Source organism: Lissotriton helveticus, chromosome 10 (genome assembly GCF_964261635.1).
Source record: "Lissotriton helveticus chromosome 10, aLisHel1.1, whole genome shotgun sequence".
Classification (NCBI taxonomy): Eukaryota; Metazoa; Chordata; class Amphibia; order Caudata; family Salamandridae; genus Lissotriton; species Lissotriton helveticus.
In genome coordinates this window covers 39,577,148-39,597,937 of record NC_136071.1, presented here as the reverse complement: position 1 = coordinate 39,597,937, position 20,790 = coordinate 39,577,148, and the positions used below count along the sequence as shown (strand labels likewise).

General features: G+C 45.7%; 1 protein-coding gene across 1 annotated transcript in view; it reads left to right on the top strand.

Moving 5' to 3' along the window:
* The window catches only part of LOC144785851 (myosin-4), a 52,384-nt gene extending 32,938 nt beyond the window's left edge, over positions 1-19,446 (top strand). The window contains exons 31-39 of the mRNA XM_078664695.1: positions 11,500-11,624; positions 11,721-12,029; positions 12,118-12,321; positions 12,468-12,593; positions 12,774-12,944; positions 13,032-13,136; positions 13,691-13,786; positions 17,983-18,117; positions 19,312-19,446. Coding sequence (XP_078520821.1) covers positions 11,500-11,624; positions 11,721-12,029; positions 12,118-12,321; positions 12,468-12,593; positions 12,774-12,944; positions 13,032-13,136; positions 13,691-13,786; positions 17,983-18,117; positions 19,312-19,329 — 1,289 coding nt within the window. The 3' untranslated portion in view covers positions 19,330-19,446. The remainder of the gene's footprint in view (positions 1-11,499; positions 11,625-11,720; positions 12,030-12,117; positions 12,322-12,467; positions 12,594-12,773; positions 12,945-13,031; positions 13,137-13,690; positions 13,787-17,982; positions 18,118-19,311) is intronic.
* The last annotated feature ends 1,344 nt before the right edge of the window (positions 19,447-20,790 follow it).

The window sequence follows — 20,790 nt, the reverse complement described above, 5'->3', positions numbered from 1 at the left end:
TCATCGAGTGCTGCGTGGGGCCCTTCTGCTACTTTTGGCTCAACGCGTTTGCCCGGTCACTTGCCAGCCGGCTAGTGGCCCCTGTGCCGACGAAAACTTGAAATCGACCTGCGAATCTGGTTGCTCCAGATCTGCACCAGCTCCCCTGAAAAGGAGCCCCCACTCTGACCCTCCTGGTTTGAGTGAGAAGCAATCTCCCGGTTCCGCGTGGATTGCTTTTGCCAAGTGTTGTTTGCTCCAATCTTGAAGCCGACAGCGCCGACGGCGAGAGCCTGCGTGGGACAGATCGTGACCTGCTCCTGGACGTCGTAGATGCCCCAGAGCCCACGTGACAGCGGAGAGAAGCTCCTCGACAGCGACCTGATTGCGCCCGACATTGCCTGGTTCCATCCTGGTTCCACCCTGGTCACTGCTGAGTGACCCAGACTCTGTCCCCTCTGCTTTCAGGTACTTTTCGACTGGAGTCCACCCTTGGACTCCACCGGACACTGCTCTTTCACCCCGCCTGCAGCCCTTTCAGCTTCAAGCACCAAGAGCCTGCGTGACGAAACCCGACTCAACTTCGACCCTGTGCACCCACTTCCTGTGGGTGAGGTAACTTTGCTCCGCCGGAGTTCCCACACTGGTACACATCTCTAGGGTCTGTGTCTTAAGTCTTGTTCCTCTAGGTTCAGCGGAAGTGTCCTTAAACTTTAACTTTACAACTTTTACGCACCATTGGTTAACATTGGTGCATGCGTGCGCTTTCCGCACTGCTCCCGAATCCCATGGGCCTCTCCCGACTTCAGCACTGCTTGTCCTGACTGCTCCCAGCGATTCCCTAGGCCTTAGGCCTAACCACTGTTCGATTGGTATCTCTTATACCACTTGTTTAGTATATGGTTTGAGTGGCCCCCCGCCCTCATCCATAATTGTGCAACTTTGTATGTTTAAACTGTGCTTTTGATTTAACGCTTGTGCCCCTTTATTCATAAAGAATACTGGGGATTGTTTTTAGTAATAAACACATATATTTTTATAATATATACTTGTGTGGTGTCCTTTCATTTGATATTACAGGATTGTATGTGGTAAAACAGCTCGCTTAACACGACCTCTTAAGTTAAGCCTTTAGGCTGCTTAGTCCATGCTACCCCTAGGATAGCTTGTCTAACAAGGTTGACTTACAACCTGACACCATAAGGGATTGTTTGGTCTGATAATAGGTGGTTCCAGAATTAGAAACATCACCTATCAGGCCAACTTCTCACATTGGTGGCAGCGGTGGGATTTGAGCTTGCTGTTGTTTTACCATTGCAATCTTTTATCAAATTGAAAGATCACATCAAGTACCTCTAGGTACATATAAAATCAAAAGCTTAGCATATTAAGTTCTACTGAACTTAGTAGTTGTAGATTAAAGGGATTAGCACACCCTGACTACAACTCACTAGCAAGGTACAGTAGGAAAACACTTAGTGTAGGTATGTGCACCACTTACACCTCACTAGCAGTCATGTCTGACACAGGAAAAGCCTCAGGGTCTGCTCCTGTGACAGTTGACCTTACCAAGGCAACTTCCAGCTATGACAAGTTAACCCGAAAGGACTTGATTGCCTTGTGCATATCAAGAGGGTTAAAAAGGGGCAGAAGTCCCACCTGTCCTATCCTGATAGCCATTCTAGAGCAGGATGACTTAGAGAAGGTGAATGAAGTTACCTTAGAGTCAGGAGATGGAGTGAACCCCCCTGTAACTGATACCCCTCAGGAGGAAGAAGGAGAAGAAGGAGAGGAGGGGGAAGAGGACTCAGATGTAGAGGACCCAGAAGATCAGGATCAGAGGGGTAGCCAGGTTGTAGTTGCCAGGCTTAGCCAGGCCAACTTAAACCTACTTGGGAATGGAGAGGGCCAGCACCTCCCCAGACCCTATAACATTCTCCCAGGCAACAGAAGAGTGAGATCTCCCTCAGGGGACTCTCATATTTCTAGTGCCTCAAGGGAATCTCAGAGAGGCATGACTGCTTCTCAAAAGCTAGAGCATAGGGCCAGAATGAGGGCTGTCAAACTCCAAATAGAGAGGGAGGAGGTAGCCTTGGCTCAAGCTAGACTTGCCTTGGCAAGAGAGCAGAAATTGAGTGGCTTAGATGCCACTGGTGGCAGCAATATTCCTAGAGAAAAAGACAGGAGCTATGACAATAGAAACCTGACAAAAATTGTGGCCCCCTACAAGGAAGGGGATGACATCCACAAATGGATGACTGCTCTTGAGAGAGCCTGCATGGTACAGCAGGTTCCTCAGGATCAGTGGGCTGCAATTTTATGGTACTCCTTTTCTGAGAAAGGGAGGGACAGGCTCCTCACAGTTAGACCTGAGGATGCCAAAAACTACACTGTCTTGAAGAGTGCTCTTATTGAAGGGTTTGGCCTAACCACTGAGCAATACAGGTTGTTGTTCAGAGACACCCAAAAAGCACAGACTCAAGACTGGACTGATTTCGTAGATTGTGCCACTAAGGCTCTGGAGGGTTGGTTGCAGGGAAGTAAAGTTTCAGACTATACAGGATTGTACAATCTTATCATGAGAGAACAGATCCTTAATAACTGTACAAACCAGCTGTTGCATCAATACCTTATTGACTCTGATCTGACCTCTCCCCAAGAATTGGGAAAGAAGGCAGACAAATGGGTCAGAACAAGGATTAAGCAGAAACCCCAGAACCAAGGTGGTGACCAGAAGAAAACAGACCAGAAGGGTGGAAATCAGAAAGATAAAGAAAAAGACCAGAAGTCTTCAGGCCCCCAAACTAATAGTAAGGAGGGTGGTTCCCAAAATGGAAACAAAAAGAAGAAGAACAATGGCCCAAAGAAGCCTTGGTGTAGTAACTGCAAATCAGTTTCCCACTGGGGCAGTGAATGCACCAAGACAAATCCAGTCCCCACCACTCCAGCTCCTAAAGCAACTGCAACCCCTAGTCCAGTAAGCAGTGGTGGAACACAGTCCAAGGGTGTAGCAGGATTGACCCTGGGTATTGAAGTAGGATCTGGCCTAGTCAGAACCCCTACTCAGGCAGTTCTCCTATATGATGTGGACCTAGCTTTGTCCACTACAGTGAGTCCCAGTAACCTGGGCAAATATAGGCAGACGCCTTTAATCAATGAGAAACTGGCTCAGGCCTACAGGGACACATGTGCCAGTGTCACAATGGTGACACCTGACTTTGTGGACCCTGGACAGATTGTACTAGGTGAAAGTTACCTAGTGACCAACGCCAGCAACTCCACTACTTCCCATAGTGTGGCAGTTGTGAACTTCTCCTGGGGAGGGGTAGATGGCTTAAAGAAAGTTGTTGTGAGTGCAGACCTTCCAGTAGACTGTCTGTTAGGCAATGATCTTGAAAGCTCAGTTTGGTCAGAAGTGGAGTACAGGACTCATGCAGAAATGCTAGGGATTTCAGCTCATGTCCTTGCAGTGACAAGGTCTCAGGCTAAGAAGTGCCTTCCTGAACCAGTGGTGGATCTTGGAACAATAGACCAACCACAACCCAAGAGAAGGAGCAAGAGAGGAAAGGCTGAGCCTTCCACCTTGCCCCAGGTTGAGGATCAAGTTTCAGAGGAAACTGATTCTGCAGTCCAAGAGGAGACTGTCTCTGAGGAACTTGAACCTGACCAGGTTGAGTTTCTGGGGACAGGGGGACCCTCAAGGGCAGACCTGAGGCAGGCTCAATTAGATTGCCCTTCCCTTGAACCCCTCAGACAGCAGGCTGCTGCTGAGGCTGCTGGGGATGCCCAAGGTACCCATACGGTGTATTGGGATGATGGACTCCTTTACTCAGAGGCTAGAGACCCCAAGCCTGGCATGACCAGGAGGTTGGTTATACCTCTGAAGTTTAGGGGGTTCCTCCTTACCTTGGCCCATGATATTCCCCTTGCAGGACACTTAGGCCAGAACAAGACGTGGGACAGGCTTGTTTCACACTTTCACTGGCCTCATATGTCAGAAAATGTCAAGGAGTTTTGTCGCTCCTGTGTCACTTGCCAAGCCAGTGGTAAGTCAGGTGGCACAACAAAGGCCCCCCTAATACCACTACCTGTGGTGGGGGTACCCTTTGAAAGAGTTTGAATTGATATTGTGGGTCCCATGGACCCCCAAACAGCATCTGGGAACAGATTTATACTGGTGGTAGTGGATCATGCCACCAGGTATCCAGAGGCTATTCCCCTGAGGACCACCACAGCACCTGTGGTGGCAAAAGCCCTCATTGCAGTTTTCTCAAGAGTGGGCTTTCCAAAGGAGGTATTATCAGATAGAGGCACACATTTTATGTCTAGCTATCTGAAGGCAATGTGGAAGGAGTGTGGAGTAAACTACAAGTTTACCACCCCCTATCATCCACAGTGCAATGGTCTTGTGGAGAGATTCAACAAGACCCTGAAAGGCATGATAAAGGGATTACCAGAGAAGCTCAGGCGGAAATGGGACATTCTTTTACCTTGCCTGCTCTTTGCTTACAGAGAGGTCCCACAGAAGGGGGTTGGCTACAGCCCTTTTGAACTTTTGTTTGGCCACCCTGTGAGGGGTCCATTGTGTTTGGTGAAGGAAGGATGGGAGTTACCTCTCAAAAAGCCTAAGCTAGACATAGTGGACTATGTACTTGGTCTCCGCTCCAGGATGGCTGAATACATGGAGAGAGCATCCAAAAACCTGGAGGCCAGCCAAGAATTACAAAAAGCTTGGCATGACCAAAAGGCTGTACTGGTAGAGTTCCAACCAGGACAGAAGGTGTGGGTACTGGAGCCAGTGGCCCCAGCAGCACTCCAGGACAAATGGAGTGGACCCTATCCTATCATTGAGAAAAAGGGAGAAGTCACCTACTTGGTTGACTTTGGAACCCCTAGGAGCCCTCACAGGGTAATCCATGTGAATCGTTTGAAAGCATTTGTGGACAGGGAGGACATGAGCTTGCTCATGGCCACAGATGGGGATCAGGAGGAAGAGAGTGACCCTCTCCCAGACCTGCTTTCTCAGAACCCTGATGATGGTTCAGTTGATGGAGTAGCCTTGGCAGGCAGCCTCACTGACCAGCAACAGATGGACTGCAGACAAGTTTTGCAGGCCCACAGGCATTTGTTTTCACTCACACCCAGCCAGACTGACTGGTGTACCCATGTGGTGGACACTGGTGACAGTCTGCCTGTGAAGAATAAGATCTACAGGCAAACTGACCATGTCAGGGATTGCATCAAGGCTGAGGTGCAAAAGATGTTAGAGCTTGGAGTGATTGAGCCATCAGAGAGCCCATGGGCCAGCCCAGTAGTCCTTGTGCCAAAACCTCATACCCAAGATGGAAAGAGAGAAATGAGATTTTGCGTGGACTACAGGGGTCTCAATGCTGTCACTAGGACAGATGCTCACCCCATTCCAAGAGCAGATGAGCTCATTGACAGATTGGCTTCTGCCAAGTTTCTGAGCACATTTGATCTGACAGCTGGCTACTGGCAAATCAGACTAGCTGAGGAGTCAAAAGCCAAAACAGCATTCTCTACCCCTAGTGGACATTATCAGTTTGTGGTAATGCCCTTTGGTCTGAAGAATGCACCTGCCACTTTCCAAAGGTTGGTGAACCAAGTCCTTACTGGGTTGGATGACTTTTGCGCAGCATATCTAGATGATATTGCTGTCTTTAGCTCCACCTGGGAGGATCACCTGATCCACCTGAAGAGAGTTTTGGAGGCCCTGCAAAAGGCAGGCCTGACTATCAAGGCCACCAAGTGCCAGATAGGGCAGAGTAAGGTTGTATACCTGGGTCACCTAGTAGGTGGAGGTCAGGTTCAGCCACTGGAGAGCAAAATCCAGGCCATACAGGACTGGGCTCCTCCAGTTACCCAGACACAAGTCAGAGCCTTCTTGGGCCTGACTGGGTATTACAGAAAGTTTGTGAAAAACTATGGGTCTATAGTGACACCATTAAATGACTTGACATCCAAGAAGATGCCAAAAAAGGTTCAGTGGACAGTTAGCTGTCAAAAGGCATTTGATGACCTGAAGAAGGCCATGTGCTCTGCACCTATCCTGAAGAGTCCTGACTACTCCAAACAGTTCATTGTACAGACAGATGCTTCTGAGTTGGGGGTGGGAGCTGTGCTCTCACAACTTAATCAAGATGGTCAAGACCAGCCCATTGCTTTTATTAGCAGAAGGCTGACCCCCAGAGAGAAACGTTGGTCAGCCATTGAGAGGGAGGCCTTTGCTGTGGTTTGGGCCCTGAAGAAGTTGAGGTCCTACTTGTTTGGAACTCACTTCCTAGTTCAGACAGACCATAAGCCCCTCTTGTGGCTCAATCAGATGAAGGGTGAAAATCCCAAACTGCTCAGGTGGTCCATTTCCCTACAGGGGATGGACTTTACAGTGGAGCACCGCCCAGGGACTGACCATGGTAATGCAAATGGTCTCTCCAGGTACTTCCACTTAGAACATGAAGACTTATCTGGTCAAGGTTAGTTTAATGTCCCTGCGTTTAGGGGGGGTTGTGTAGGAGAGTAGGGTCTGCTATCCTATGGTCACCCCAAATTTTTGCTTTTTGCTTCACTGGTTTTCGACTACTGAGGCTGTGGGCCTGCTGATCAGACCCCCAGCCTGATGTTCTCTCACTAAATTAATAATACATGTGCTATAGGCACATACCACAATTGGAAATGGACTCCTTGTCAGCCCCTGTATAATGCTCTATAGGTGCCCAGGGCATAGGGGCCACCAAGGCCTACCAGGGGCTGCAGCATATCTTTTGCCACCCCTGACTGGTTCTTAAATTGACACAACTGGCTGATCACTCAGCTGCGGTAAGGTGGTGTAATCACCCCTTGCTTAGATATAGTATACCTATATCTAAACCTATATCTGGACACATATTAACCTGTGAGCCACTCCTATGGAAGGCCTCATCAATCCTGGAGGCAGAGTGCGTGGTTTCATGTGAGATGGAGCTCTAGCATGAGCTGAGCCTGTCTGCAGCTGTCGGGAACAACTCCCTAAGCTGTTTCAGGATAATGCCATACCATATACTCTTAAGTGCCTTATAATCCTCGCGGTTATATAGCAACTTTGGTTTGGCTTTATCGAAACATGTCGTGTAAGGTGTCATACGATTTGGAATACTATCCCCTCACCAGTTCTGGCGACGGGGATAGCATTCCACCCCTCTAGAGGGGTAAGACATGTTACTTTACTTAAATGCGGTTAATTTCTAAAAGGGCCTTAGATCCACAAAATGGATGCCTCTGCCACAGACAAGAGTCTGACCCCCTGAAGCTGACCGAAACTCAGCCAAATGGGGCCTGGACAAAGGGTTTCCTGTCGCAGGAGCGTGTTACCACCCTCCAGACAGGAGATAGTGGATTGTAGCAGGGAGGTCTGAAAGAAACCAGACACTGCCTGGGGCGCACAAGGCTGCCCCTTGCATAATCCGGCCAAACCAGTTCTGGGGCACTCCAGCCCTCGTGCCAGGGCGGCCTGGATCAAAGGAAGGGGGTGTATCCACCCACTTCCTGGGTCCCACCCATAGGAGGGGACCTAGCAGGTAATCCAGCCCCCAAAATTAGTATAAGACTGGGAGCAGTGCCAATGCACTTCAGATTATCCTGAAGAAACATAAGAAACGAATTCTGGACCCTTCGACATCCTACTCGACGTAGAAGCCCGAAGAATCTCCCTTGTGGTCAAGGAGTGACCACCCTGTGCAAACAGGCACCATCCAGCTATCGACGTCTACTTTGTTGCAGTTCCCGCCGGAACTCGAGCAACAGAGATCGACGAGATCAAGCCTGCCTGCTTTCCAACAGCCCGATCCACAGTCCCTGCAGAGCTGAGACCCGTGGAGGCGACCGGAAGCGTGGGGCACGCCATCTTGAATTGACCACGAGACGCTGACCGTGCAGCCCACGAGTGACCCTCGAAGCTGTACACCGGGGTTTGAGACGCCCCAACCCTGAGCCACTCTTGCACCGAAGCTCACCCCTCTACACTCATCGAGTGCTGCGTGGGGCCCTTCTGCTACTTTTGGCTCAACACGTTGGCCCGGTCACTTGCCAGCCGGCTAGTGGCCCCTGTGCCGACGAAAACTTGAAATCGACCTGCGAATCTGGTTGCTCCAGATCTGCACCAGCTCCCCTGAAAAGGAGCCCCCACTCTGACCCTCCTGGTTCGAGTGAGAAGCAATCTCCCGGTTCCGCATGGATTGCTTTTGCCAAGTGTTGTTTGCTCCAATCTTGAAGCCGACAGCGCCGACGGCGAGAGCCTGCGTGGGACAGATCGTGACCTGCTCCTGGACGTCGTAGATGCCCCAGAGCCCACGTGACAGCGGAGAGAAGCTCCTCGACAGCGACCTGATTGCGCCCGACATTGCCTGGTTCCACCCTGGTCACTGCTGAGTGACCCAGACTCTGTCCCCTCTGCTTTCAGGTACTTTTCGACTCGAGTCCACCCTTGGACTCCACCGGACACTTCTCTTTCACCCCGCCTGCAGCCCTTTCAGCTTCAAGCACCAAGAGCCTGCGTGACGAAACCCGACTCAACTTCGACCCTGTGCACCCACTTCCTGTGGGTGAGGTAACTTTGCTCCGCCGGTGTTCCCACACTGGTACACATCTCTAGGGTCTGTGTCTTAAGTCTTGTTCCTCTAGGTTCAGCGGAAGTGTCCTTAAACTTTAACTTTACAACTTTTACGCACCATTGGTTAACATTGGTGCATGCGTGCGCTTTCCGCACTGCTCCCGAATCCCGCGGGCCTCTCCCGACTTCAGCACTGCTTGTCCTGACTGCTCCCAGCGATTCCCTAGGCCTTAGGCCTAACCACTGTTCGATTGGTATCTCTTATACCACTTGTTTAGTATATGGTTTGAGTGGCCCCCCGCCCTCATCCATAATTGTGCAACTTTGTATGTTTAAACTGTGCTTTTGATTTAACGCTTGTGCCCCTTTATTCATAAAGAATACTGGGGATTGTTTTTAGTAATAAACACATATATTTTTATAATATATACTTGTGTGGTGTCCTTTCATTTGATATTACAGGATTGTATGTGGTAAAACAGCTCGCTTAACACGACCTCTTAAGTTAAGCCTTTAGGCTGCTTAGTCCATGCTACCCCTAGGATAGCTTGTCTAACAAGGTTGACTTACAACCTGACACCATAAGGGATTGTTTGGTCTGATAATAGGTGGTTCCAGAATTGGAAACATCACCTATCAGGCCAACTTCTCACAACTCTGTTCTCAAATTGGGATAGAAAACTGTCCAACATTTTTTATTCATCTAAGTCAGCAATGAAAGATGCTTCTAAGTCAGACTGGCTGCTATTGCAACAAACTCTCTCTATGAAATTTCAGAGTCTTTTCTGAAAATTGTTGTGGCCCATTTAAATGATAACTCCATGGTTGAATGAAGTACATTCAATAGGGCAGTGATTGGAACAAAGAGTTAATATTTAAGACAGAATAAGAGGCTAGTGACTCTGAGGCTTGTGCACAGTTTACTGTATTTTTGGAAGCAGGAATGAATCAAAAGAATATGTTTGTGATCAGCTAAATAATGGAAGGTTAACTAGAGAGATTGTAAAATAAGCCTGGAAAAAGACACTGGATTGAAAGTTAACTAGAGACAGTATAAAATAAGCATGGAAAAGGCCACTAGTTTGCTGGAGACCACTTGACAAGACTTAAAGGTCAAACCCAAAATATTTACAGAAGGCTACTTATCAAAACTACAGATGAGAAATGTCAAACTATTTATAATGATGAATGTGGCGGTGTGCACACCGTATGTACCAAATTATTCCAATCGCAATTTCTTTAACATATTTGACCTTTTGTGTGCAACCTGGGTTTCGCCTTGCCATCGCGCAATTTGAAAAAATCCTAAAGTGGGGAGAGCAACATTCACACTCCGCACCCTGGTGCACTGCATTTATTTCGGATGCTAGATCCATCATATATTTGTCCGTTTGTCTCATTAATATTTATCCATATTTTATCCTTTACTTTGTCATATTATCTTCTATGATTCCGTCTGTTCCACATTGTTTCCAAATTGCTTTTGAAACTTTACGTATCAACATGTGCCCATCCAGTCCTCCTTGTAAATACGATCCATACACAAATAGTAGTTGTCAGCAGCATTCTTTTATTTGTGACCCAATGAATTTCGAGCAATTTATTTTCTTCAGGGGTATCTGAAATTTCACACAACATTTTTTACATTAAATTTAGTCTGAACGAACCCACATTCAAATCTAAAATCTATCTCGTGCATGTGTACTATTCATAACGATGTTATGGCATTATAAAATTAAGCAGTCATTCTCATAAAATCACCTCTGATACTTAAACCAGAAACGATCAAAACTTACAGTTTTCGAGGTCAAAAGGCTCGAAAAGTAGGCTTTCTAGCTATTTGTTCATGCATATTTTTGTGAACACCCGGTCTCTTATCTCAAACTCTTAGAGCAATGAGGAGTTCATGACGAACCGGGACTTGTGATTAGGAGAATGTAAAAGCAGGTACGCATTGCGCGCGATTGATATTAGTGAGGTTCAGTAGTAAATCGTGTTATCTGAACTTAAGCATTTAAACTGATAAAGCCACAGGCATGCGTCAATGAAAAATATAGCAATTGGGTCAATGTTATTAATAAATAGCGCAAGAACCATGTGAGATAAGAGACCAGGTGTTCACAAAAATATGCATGAACAAATAGCTAGAAAGCCTAATTTTCAAGCCTTTTGACCTCAAAAACTGTAAGTTTTGATCGTTTCTGGTTTAAGTATCAGGGGTGAATTTATGAGAATGACTGCTTAATTTTATAATGCCATAACATCGTTTTGAATAGTACACATGCACGAGATAGATTCTAGATTTGAATGTGGGTTCGTTCAGACTAAATTTAATGTAAAACTTGTTGTGTGAAATTTCAGATACCCCTGACTAAGAGCAAGCAATTGCTCGAAATGCATTGGGTCACGAATAAAAGAATGCTGCTGACAACTACTATTTGTGTATGGATCGTATTTACAAGGAGGCCTGGATGGGCACATGTTGATACGTAAAGTTTCAAAAGCAATTTGGAGACGATGTGGAACAGACTGAATCATAGAAGATTATATGACAAAGTAAAGGATAAAATATGGATAAATATTAATGAGACAAACGGACAAATATATGATGGATCTAGCATCCGAAATAAATGCAGTGCACCAGGGTGCGGAGTGTGAATGTTGCTCTCCCCACTTTAGAAACTATTTATAATGGCCTAGAAATCAGTTGAATATCTCACAGCACAAACAATTTCTTTTCGGGTATACGAAGAGAAATGATTAATTAACAAATTGTTTGTAAGGGAAAGTAAGCACAGCAATCTCTCATACAAATTAATCTCATTAAAGACCTCTTTTATATTGCTTATTCAAAGGTTAATACATATTTCTTTAGAAATTATGCTACATTCATTGTATATCTATATCCTTTCCAGAGGAGATCTCAGATCTTACTGAACAGATTGGAGAAACTGGAAAGTCTATTCATGAACTGGAAAAAGCAAAAAAACAGGCTGAGCAAGAAAAGAGTGACTTCCAAACAGCCCTGGAAGAAGCAGAAGTATGTACAAGAGACATGTTAATAACAATAAAACAATTCAATTAAATTGGTGAGTCTGAGCAATGGTCTTCAAACTGTATTTTTATGTTATAAAAGGGATCATTGGAACATGAAGAAGCTAAGATCCTGCGAATCCAACTTGAGCTCAACCAAGTGAAATCCGAGGTTGACAGGAAGATTGCAGAAAAAGATGAGGAGATTGAACAGTTGAAGAGGAACAACCAGAGAGCTGTAGATTCTCTGCAGAGCACACTGGATTCTGAGATCAGAAGCAGGAATGATGCCCTGAGGGTAAAGAAGAAAATGGAAGGAGATCTTAATGAAATAGAGATTCAGCTCAGCCATGCCAACCGCCAGGCTGCAGAAGCACAGAAGCAGCTCAGAAACATACAAGGTCAACTCAAGGTACTTTGATAATAACAGGAGACCAGCGGTGTTCTAACTTTCCTTTTGGGTAAAGATAGCTCTGTCATAACAAGGTTATTTTTTATAGGATGCCCAATTACATCTTGATGATGCTACTAGGGGACAAGAAGACCTGAAGGAGCAGGTGGCTGTCATTGAACGTAGAAACAATCTGCAGCAGGCGGAAATTGAAGAGCTAAGAGCTGCTCTTGAACAGACCGAACGATCTCGTAAATCTGCTGAACAAGAACTTCTTGATGCCAGTGAACGTTTGCAGCTCCTCCATTCTCAGGTAGAACCTTTTTTTCTGGCATGCATTTCATGATCTATATAAATATCTTATCACGAAAAATAGTGTGGTTTGAAACCAATCATGAACTTGGTGGTTTTCCACTTACTCACAGGTTAATGTTGAATGTATGTTTCTTTCTCTTTAAGAATACAAGTTTGATCAACACCAAAAAGAAGCTTGAGAGTGACAGCAGCCAGCTCCAGAGCGAAGTAGAGGAAGCCATCCAGGAAGCCAGGAATGCTGAAGAAAAAGCCAAGAAGGCCATTACCGATGTAGGTTCCTTATTGAAAATTGTAATTTTAAAAGCTCAGTCAAATAAAACATTTGCTTACTCTCACAGTACCTAAATGGATTGTATGACTATTTGTGGTTAATGTGATTCATTAGAAGAATGTGATTCAAAAGAATCTGTTTTGTTCTATAGTAAGTCACATTTATATGCTTTCATGAAGGCTGCTTTGATGGCTGAAGAGCTGAAGAAGGAGCAAGACACAAGCGCCCATCTTGAGAGGATGAAGAAGAACCTGGAGCAGACCGTGAAGGACCTGCAGCATCGTCTGGATGAGGCCGAGCAGCTCGCGATGAAGGGAGGGAAGAAGCAGCTCCAAAAACTGGAGAGCAGAGTGAGTTACACGGCAGAGTGCAAATTGTTAGGGTCTGGAGGTATGGGTCAGTGAGGGAATAGTATAACCATATCAATTCCACTCCAGGTCCATGAACTGGAGAACGAGCTGGAAGCTGAACAGAAACGTGGAGTGGAAGCCATTAAGGGTGTTCGCAAATATGAGAGAAGAGTTAAGGAACTGACATATCAGGTATTTGTGCATTTACTGTTCGAATTTTGTTATATTCATACATAATTGGCTATTCTCCATGAAGTTTAACTTGACTGTACCTCTAGTTCCCTTTGTTTACAGATGAGCTTTTCTTTTAGCTCCTCTGAGAGTAATGCTTTTAATAATGTAAACAGTACTGCCTTTTAAGTACAGCCTCTCTAAGTCCTTGATTCACTTATGGCGCCTTGGACAACTACATCTCCTCACACCAGAAGACATGTCCAGTGTGTCTCAGAAGCTATTATAGTCTACCATCTTTATGTGTCTTTGATAACCTAACTGAACGTTCTGCAACACCCAAGAACATCAAGAACATGCATATCAGCATAATACTAACAGAAATCTAAGCACTACAATTTCTCTAGATTTCTTTGCACCTCATTACTGTACATCCTCACCCATATTGATGTTCTCATCAAAGTAAACGTCTTCTACATCGTAGTCTACATTTGTTTCTAAGTTTACCAGACTGTGGTCATTTAAAGAACAACCAAAGACTGCACTGATGATGTGTATTTTCTTTTCGCTTAAAGTCTGAAGAAGATAAGAAAAATGTCCTAAGACTCCAGGACCTAGCAGACAAATTGCAATTAAAGGTCAAAGCCTACAAGAGACAAGTTGAGGAATCAGTAAGTTAAAAAATATATTTAAACATACTATTTATGCGAAACAGGCACCTATGCACACATCAAAATAGAGCTACTGGTTCACAAAATAACTTTCTTTCCATAACACTGAGACACTGAGATTATACTAACAATATGTGATAAACATCTAAATGCCATACTATGCAATAGCAATGTTGAAAAGCACAGCTGAGATTTTTTTTATATATATATATATATATATATATACATATATATATATATATATATATATATATATATATATATATATATATATTAAAAAGAAATTCTCCTCTAGGAGAACAAACTATCATAACAGTCATGATTAAAGCAATGCGCCGTCACTTACTTTTATAAATTCTCAAGCAGATTCTGATAATAGGAAGGGCACTCTAGTTTGTACCGTTAGTCGGACAGCTGGGCATGTAAGTACTTCGTATTAGAGGAGCCTCGTAGGGGTGTGTGACCAAGCGTCAATGGAGTCTGACACATAGCCCGATGTTTCGACCACACTGGCCTGCTGATGTGAGTATCCTGAACCATTTATCCCAGCCCCATGCCCCTGTGTAACTAATTGGGGATCTGGATGTGTTGGGGATGACACTGAGGAGCTGTGGAGTCCAAGACGGTCTTAGAGGCCGAATTCCAGGAGCCACCTGTGGCAGGCTGCTAGTGTGGTGTGCTTGGCAGTGGTGGAGCTCTCTCCTCAGCTGCTGATGGCTGACAGCCAGGAGAAGTGCCAGATGATGCAGAGGAGCCAGCGGGTGCTGGAGGGACCCGATATGGAGCACAGTGGGGGCCTCGTCAAGCTAGGTGTGCCAGGCCGGCAGTGCAGCGATCAGTGGTATCAGAGGCTGCGCTGGGTCGGCACAATAAAGAGGCACAGGAAGGCACAGAGAAGTGCGTGGAATCTGGCAAGGGTGCTGTGGACCTGGCAGATGGGCCTGTATGGCTCGGCCTTCTTGGGGGTTCCAGGGATCTCGGAGTGAGCCAAGATACAACAAGAATAGTCCTTGGGAGCGGAGTTAGCCTAGGGGGTGGGCAGAACTACAAGACGCAATGTCTCTGTCGAAGGCTGGAGCCCATGCCATTGGAATCCACCACACCTCTTCTGGTGCAGCAAGGCCAAGGAGTGGGCCATGCAGAGACATCAGCAGCTCAGATCCCAGTTAGAGCTGTTGGTGTGCCAGGTGGAGAAGCAGGCCCTCAGTGGTGCTAGAAGTGACTTGGCAATGAATCCCTCCCCCGTATGGCCCGGGTTGCATAATGGACTTGAAGCCCACACAGCCATGATCCTGGCTACCATCCTAGATACAAAGGAGGAACTGGAGCATAAAATAGAGGCAGTGGTGATTGATGTGGATCTATTGACCCTGGCCGATAGGGTCACTGATGCAGAGTCGACTATGGCCCAGCTCCAACCAGCTGTGATGGACCATGAGAACAGGTTGACCAGGCTGCAGAGGGAGATAAAAGTCCTATCAGCCAAGGTGGAAGATGCTGAGGGGCGCACTAGCCGTAACAATATGCATTTGGTGGGGGTCACGGATTAGGCTGAGGGGCCCTTGAGGTAACTCTTTGTGGAGCAATGGCTGTCTTCTGAGGTCCTGGGGGGGAAGGGTGACAACATTGTTCTCTGTGGAGAGGGTGCATAGGGTGTTGGGTTGGTCCCCGGCACCTGGAGTGATAACCAGACTAATAGTGGCTGGCTTGCTAAATTTTAGGGACAACATCCTAGACTTGGCACCAGTTCATGTGACCTGGCTGGTTGAGGACAGCTCGATGAGTTTCTACTCGGACTATACGACTTCAGTCCAACATAAATGTGAGTCCTTTTTGTTTGTCAAGAAACATCTGTGGCATCCCAACTTCAAATATGCCTTTCTGTTTCTGACCATGTCTGGGTGGTGGTGGGCAAATCAGTTAATTTCTTCAGGGAGGCAAAGGAGGTGTGGGACTGTCTGGCGAGGCAGGGCCACCTAATGCCGCGGGCCATGCTGAAGAGCGCTCCCCTGGCGGCAGACTCAATAGCTGTGACAGCGTCCATGTCGGGGCTCAAAGGTGACCCCACCAAGGCTGAGGCACGAAAGGAGAGAGATAAGGACAAGATGGTCATGGAGCTACAACGTGGCCTCCTGCAGCCCTCAGTGGCCTGGGGCTGTTGGAAGATGGATCGACTAGCTCCAGCGCAGACATTGAGAAAGTGTACCTCCCGAGGGTCACACAATGACAACAGATAAGATCGCCTGATGGCCACCTGATGGGGGATGCCTATGGGACCCCTCTGGGGTTTGGTGCTGTGGGGTTGTGATATGAGCAGGGTGGCTGTGCTCAGGATGGAGTCTGAACCTTCAGGGCCGGCCACGCAATACTCCTATTGGACTGGTTGTGGTGCTACAACAGCCCCCAAAGTTGGGGGGGCGATAGGTGCCTTGAGCATTGAGGGATGGCTCATTTAATACTTGCAGCACAAGGTGGCAGGGAGAGGGGTTGGAAGGGGACAGTTGAAGGGAAGTGCAACTGCTCTAGAGGGAGTCGGAGTAAAGTGGCAAATGGGGGCATTTGGAACACTCGGATTACTCACAGACAATGGTACAGATGGGTTCTCAACATCTAGCCGGGGGCACCTATCTTAGAATCCTCTCCTGGAATGCGATCAGCTGGTCGATTGGCACTAGAGACATCACAGTCAGACTTATGTGCGTTGGCCCATTGGAGTATTGCTCACTGGTCGCCCAACTTTTTGTAGACATGCTATTTCACAACTGTATTACACACTCCTCATGAATGGCCATGCCCCGTTACAGAAGCTGTAAGAAAGAAGAGAGGAAGACCTGGGTATAAAGGAGGACATTGAGTGGGAGGAGGCTTGTAAATAACCCAGGGAAGTTGCCATCCAGGTGGGGTTCCGGCTCATTTAGTCAAAGCTGTTGCACTGGGCATAATTTACGCGCACAAGGCTCTGTGTTATGGGAGATATGAATGGCACGCTGCCAGAGGGGCTTTGGACAGTGGGAAATGCGTCTCCGTACACTTTGGGGGTGCACAAGAGTAAGGGCCTTCTAGGAGAGGTTCAACTTAGGCACCCTGGGGTGATGGGGTAATTGCTGGAGCTCACTCCTCGTTGGTCTACCTGGGCATCTGGGGAGAGGTCACCCAAGTTAGGTACACTCATTGCAAGGAGGGATGTGATAAGTTGTTTGGATAATGCACACATTCTGACATTGAGAGACTGGGAATCCAATATGGAGTGGTGTAGGCAGGAAGAGTGGCTGATCTACTGCCCTCAGGGTTGACTCCGGAAGTTCGTAAAGCTATGGGATCGTTGGTCTGAGGAAGATGGGGAGTGATGGAGGGGAGCCATAGGGTAGGAGAGTGCATGGAATGGCTGTGATCTGTGTGGGTCTAGGGATCGAATTGTGCCATTTTCCGATCTGAGTATTTAGCAACTCTATTCTGATTTAAGGCGGACACTGGCACTTGATGTTTCCTATGCATCTGTGTGCCACAGAAACCTGGGGGTTTCGCTTAACCTATGCAGCGTTTTACAAATTATTTGTTGTAAAAAAATATAATAAAAAGATTTAAAATAAAAGAGGAGCCTCTGAGTGGTGCAGACGAGAGTCTGGATTTCCACTAGCCCAGATGGGAACTGCAAGTATTGATCTAATCAATTGAAAACGTTTCAATTGGATTGCCATGCAAAGGCACACGTGTCAAGGAACAGGCTCAGTGCAGTTACACATAATGTAATGGCAGATAAGGAACACAACAGTAGTCTTGGCTGACACAACATGCGCGGAACAAATGTGGATCATTTACTTCTGGTTTAGAATAGTTCATTCAGATATGCGCTGAAGAATGACGAGGTACTGCAGTTTCAAGTTCAGATTAGGTGAATGATTTTCTATTGACTTAAATTCGTAAAACAGCTTCCATCAGGGGCAAATCTTGGTACTTGACGCTGTTTGCCTTCCTATCACATGTGTTGTCAAAGAAAAGCGTTCTGGTGTTATACCATTTAGATGGGTGGACCAGAATTCCCACCACCTATACATATGATATGAAGTATGTTAGGATGCGCTTTTACAACAGTAATAGAAAACGATCCGGTTTACAATTGGCATTGAGCACCTAGGGTAGGTCTGCAAATTCATTACATGCAGGTGACTTTTATTTTGTTGCTTTCGTCCCATTAGGAGGAACAAGCCAATACACATCTGACTCGATTCAGGAAAGTGCAACATGAGCTTGAAGAAGCAGGGGAGAGGGCCGACATTGCTGAATCCCAAGTGAATAAACTCAGGACCAAGAGTCGTGACGTTGGGAGCAAGGTAAGCTACTTCAAACAGACGTCATAATCACGATTTTGTGTTTAGTTTTTAACTTTGCCAACATCATACTCTGCACCAGCTTTGGAGCACTTTAATGAATTTGAAGTTGCAGTGGACGGATTAAAAAGAGTGAGGTAGACTTACAGAAGGATGGGAACCAGCGAAGCCAGTGCAGACTGGGAGCACAAGGAAGAGTTTAATTGTATTTAGCTTTTGCAAATCGGGTATCAGGCAAAGCCATGGAGAGGGTGGAATTTCGACAGATTGTAGCACTACTGGAGATTGTTAGCTCTGTGCCTTTTTAAGCTTGCAGCAAGAGACTACGTAGAAAAACAGTTTTGGATCTAGCTGTCAGCTTTTAGGACCTTGAGAAGAGTTTGTCTCCTGAGTTGAAAATTTGTGTATGGCGGAAATACTTGGAAATAATTCAAAGCAATTGTTATGTACAAAGTCAATGTAAGATGGAGTTCAGTAGAGGTTCAAAGTTTGAATACATTGATCTGGACTTCGAGAGGCGCGAAGGAATGGCCATCTAGATGGCACTCCAGTAATCCAGGCAGGAAGGATCAGAGAATTGCAGCTCTACTTGGACTTCACAATTAAGGTGGTTTCAAAATGACTTTTTTAGATGCTATATCTCTCTTAGGAGTTCTTCTGTTGCTCCTTCACTTTCGCAGTGAATGGAATTCATATTTATGTGCAAATCATAACACAAAATGTTCTACTGATATAAAATAAGAAAATTCATTAGTGGCAGGTGAGGTAAAGAAAATCACCTCGTTGCTACAAAACAATACTTTTGAACGATAAGACCTACGTTCTTAATCCCCATAAACACAAAAACTGCTTCTTTATGAAAAATATAAACTTGTTCTTGACAGTGAGTGCCTTTAGCGATACTCATCGATTGATATTGCCGTCATAAAGACTAGATATACAAGGCTGCCAATTCTAAAATGTTCTGACTATAAGTCTGGTAAAATTAATTGGTCGCGTTTGACCAGTGTTCATTTTAAAAAAATACAATGTTGTTTGTGGGTTAATAGTTTCTTTCCATAGATGTTTTGCTCCCTTGAAAGATTCAACTTATTTTTAGTTAAATGCTTGCTTGATGCAGTCATTAATAACTCACATTGTGTCATTATGGAAATACATATTCAAATGTATGCTTTAATAAATGTGTCTTTCTCCTAGAAAACCGAAGGTGAATAGTTTCTATACTTCTATCAACAAGAGAAGAATTATAAATTTGCAAAATGTGAATTTTTTACTTCTTTGAACCTTTTTATGTATTTCATTCTGCGCAACAATAAAAGTGTTACTTTATTACCAGTTTGTCTCATCTCTGTATTAAATATGGACTTTGATATTCATGCTGGAGTGTCTTCAGTAGGTGTTTGTGAACATTTTATAGTTTTTAAATGATCCTTTCATTATCTTCTCCTTCATTGGGTGCTAGGATGTGTCAGCTTCAGACCGAAAGTAACATCCTATAAACAAGTAAATAAAAAGGAAAATGAAAAGGAACACAGAAACAAGTTGCAGGGTGCCCATACATGGCATACAACACAAATCTAAAGTGGAAGCCTATGTGGACATCAACTGATGAGGGACACAACAGTCAATGCCATCAAGGCTGAGATAATGAGTAAGTTCCCATTCCAAAGCAGGTTTACTCTCAGTCTCCCTGAGATCTGGTGTCAAAGATATGTGATCATGGAGCTACCAACACAAGCGCTTAGAAACCTGGAGAATAAGTGTGAACAGATTTAAAAAGACACTGAAAGAAATTCCCCTGTGTGAGAAGTTGGCCTGATATGCAGTGCTCACTATTCTAGTGATCACTATGTATCAGTCCAAACAACCCTTATTGATGATTGGTTGTAAGTCAACCTTATAGACCAGCTATCCTAGTAGCATGGATACGAGCAGTCTAAGGCTAAGACTCTAGAGGGCATGTTAAGCCAGCTGTTTTACCATCACATTACCCCTTGAACACCCAGTGAAAGGACACCACACAAGTTGTTATGAAAATAAAGTGTATTTATTTATAACAAGTCTACCCTGAACTCTTTATGAGTCAGGGAGCTAAGCACACAACAAAACTCTTACGAAAATACTTTAAGTCGCACAATTTACACAAATGCCCTAGGGGCACGAAAAACCATATACTACAAAAGTGGAATGCGAATTACTAGCAGGTAAGTAACGATTCTCAGAGGCTTTAGAAACGCTAGGCCTACAATACTGAACACTCAGGTTAGGAGCAGGAGGCCTAGGGACGCCACGTGCAGAGTGGGAACTCTCACGCGTAAGGCGGGAAAAAGTCTATGGAAGCTAGAATTCACAAAGTTACTGTTCTCGGGCGAACCCGACTAGCTGGGACGAAAACAAGAGTGGATCCGAACACTTGGAGTGTTGGACTATGCTGGGGCACCGGAGTGCTGGATTTACCTAGCCCAGGGGCTGCGGCTGCATAGGGTTCAAGTTGCGTCGGAAACCCACGTTGACGGACCAGGAGCCTGAAGAAGAAGTTGCTGGCAGGCGGCCAGTGAAGAAAAGTTCGAACAGATCCAAGCCTGGATCAGGGAAGAAGAAAACCTGAAAGCAGAGGGGACCAAGTTCTGAATCACTAGCCAGTGATTAAGTGGGCACCAGGATGGCACTGGGCGA